This window comes from Vulpes lagopus, chromosome 15 (assembly GCF_018345385.1).
Source record: "Vulpes lagopus strain Blue_001 chromosome 15, ASM1834538v1, whole genome shotgun sequence".
In the NCBI taxonomy this organism is placed as follows: Eukaryota; Metazoa; Chordata; class Mammalia; order Carnivora; family Canidae; genus Vulpes; species Vulpes lagopus.
In genome coordinates, this window is record NC_054838.1 from 20,278,632 (window position 1) to 20,281,030 (window position 2,399).

Consider the following 2,399-nt stretch of genomic DNA (forward strand, 5'->3'; position numbering starts at 1 on the left):
ATGTATTCTGCTAAAACGGAACACTATTCTTTCCAAATTCTGATAGAAGGTAGGGTTGAGCAATTGTGCTTGTTGAGGCTAAATAATGTATAGTGGCTGAAAGCAGGGACTTTAGAGTCAGACTCTTTTGTCATAGTTCTGGCTTCACCACTTCTTGGTCTAATTTTGATAAAACTAGTTTGCCCTTCTTTGCCCATTCCTTTCAATTATCTGGAAAATTAGGATAATAATATTATTTACTGTTAAGTGTTTTTAAAAAGGAAATGTGATAATGAATATAAACATTCAGCATGTTGTGTAGCAAATGGTAACTGCTGAGTTAAAGGTCAGCAAAGATTGATGTGATGATGATGATGATTTGAAAGCTTCATTGTGACAGAATAAAAGCCCCAATGAAAGCCTGAGTTTGACTATATATAGAACATATACTTTCTATGTTGACATACTTTGTCCTGCATTTTAAGGAACTCTGGACTTTTAGCTTGTTCAGGATATTTTACATGGATTCACCCAGCAACTACTCCACCGCTCCAGTCTCCGAATTCCTCCTCATCTGCTTCCCTAACTACCAGAGTTGGCAGCACTGGCTGTCTCTGCCCCTCAGCCTCCTCTTCCTCCTGGCCATGGGGGCCAACGCCACCCTTTTGATCACTATCCGGCTGGAGGCCTCTCTGCACGAGCCCATGTACTACCTGCTCAGCTTCCTCTCCCTGCTGGACATCGTGCTCTGCCTCACTGTCATCCCCAAGGTCCTGGCCATCTTCTGGTTTGATCTGAGGTCCATCAGCTTCTCTGCCTGCTTCCTCCAGATGTTCATCATGAATTGCTTCCTTGCCATGGAGTCCTGCACATTCATGGTCATGGCCTATGACCGCTATGTGGCCATCTGCCACCCACTGAAGTACCCATCCATCATCACTGACCAATTTGTGGTTAGAGCTGCCATATTTATTGTGGTCAGGAATGGCTTCTTTTTTCTTCCTGTTCCAGTACTTTCTTCCCGGCTCAGATACTGTGCAGAGAACATCATCAAGAACTGTATATGCACTAACCTGTCTGTGTCCAAACTCTCCTGTGATGACATCACCTTCAACCGGCTCTACCAGTTTGTGGCAGGCTGGACCCTATTGGGCTCTGACCTCATCCTAATTATTCTGTCCTACTCCTTCATCCTGAAAGCTGTGCTAAGAATCAAGGCTGAGGGTGCTACAGCCAAGGCCCTGAGCACGTGTGGTTCCCACTTCATCCTCATTCTCTTCTTCAGCACAGTCTTGTTGGTTCTGGTCATCACTAACCTGGCCAGGAAGAGAATTCCCCCAGATGTCCCCATCCTACTCAACATCTTGCACCACCTCATTCCCCCAGCTCTGAACCCCATTGTTTATGGTGTGAGAACCAAGGAGATCAAGCAAGGAATCCAGAAGCTGCTGAGAAGGTTGTAAGAGGTAAAAGGATCATATCCACCTTTGGAATTATTAGTAAAAGCTGGGAATTATTTTTATGCTGGAAAGGAAATTTTACTATTTAATCCCAGAATGAGTTCTGATTCTTTTTATCTCAGACAATAATGAAAACATTGTTCTGTGAATCCTTGTTTCCTATTGCTTCAAAGGAAACCTTTCTTTCTTGTATCTGTAGTCACTTGGGAATTTGCCCTGACTGACTCCTTATCTGAGGATCTTGCCAAGTCTTAGCTAATGGAGTGGGAGTGTTTGCCCTAAAGAAACAAATTTTATACTTAAAGAGATCTGCTTGTGTCCTGATTTGCAAAGAACATAGATGAATCTCCTGCCTCTTCTTTTAGACATGGCTTTTGTGGAGTGAGGGGTTGATTGGGCTGAAGTAAGGAATTCACCCCAGAATTTTGGTTTTGGGGTTGAATGCTTCACTCTGAACATACCTGACCATTGTTATGAAGAGTTAATAAACTAAGTATGAAAATTTTTGTTCAGTATCTTTTATGCACACACCTTAATTACATAGACATTAAATGAATGATGATAATACCATTATTATTCCTATATTATTTTAAGCACACTGCTTTCCCTGCTGCCCTCTGAGTATGAGGTGAATCATTGTTTCACTCCTCATTTAAGGTATCCACTTCATTTTGTCCTCCTCTAACCCTACAGTCATTTTATTTATTTATTTATTTATTTATTTATTTATTTATTTTAAACTTACTTTTTATTGGTGTTCAATTTGCCAACATATAGAATAACACCCAGTGCTCATCCCATCAAGTGCCCACCTCAGTGCCCATCACCCAGTCACCCCCGCCCCCCGCCCCCCTCCCCTTCCACCACCCCTAGTTTGTTTCCTAAAGTTAGGAGTTTCTCGTGTTCTGGCTCCCTTTCTTATATTTCCCACTCATTTTTTCTCCTTTCCCCTTTATTCCC

At 42.2% G+C, this 2,399-nt stretch overlaps 1 protein-coding gene across 1 annotated transcript; it reads left to right on the forward strand.

Moving 5' to 3' along the window:
- Positions 1 to 500: 500 nt before the first annotated feature.
- LOC121476580 (olfactory receptor 56A4-like) lies at positions 501 to 1,442 on the forward strand. Its single transcript, XM_041730673.1, has one exon. It carries the CDS (start codon positions 501 to 503, stop codon positions 1,440 to 1,442), a length of 942 nt encoding a protein of 313 aa, XP_041586607.1.
- The last annotated feature ends 957 nt before the right edge of the window (positions 1,443 to 2,399 follow it).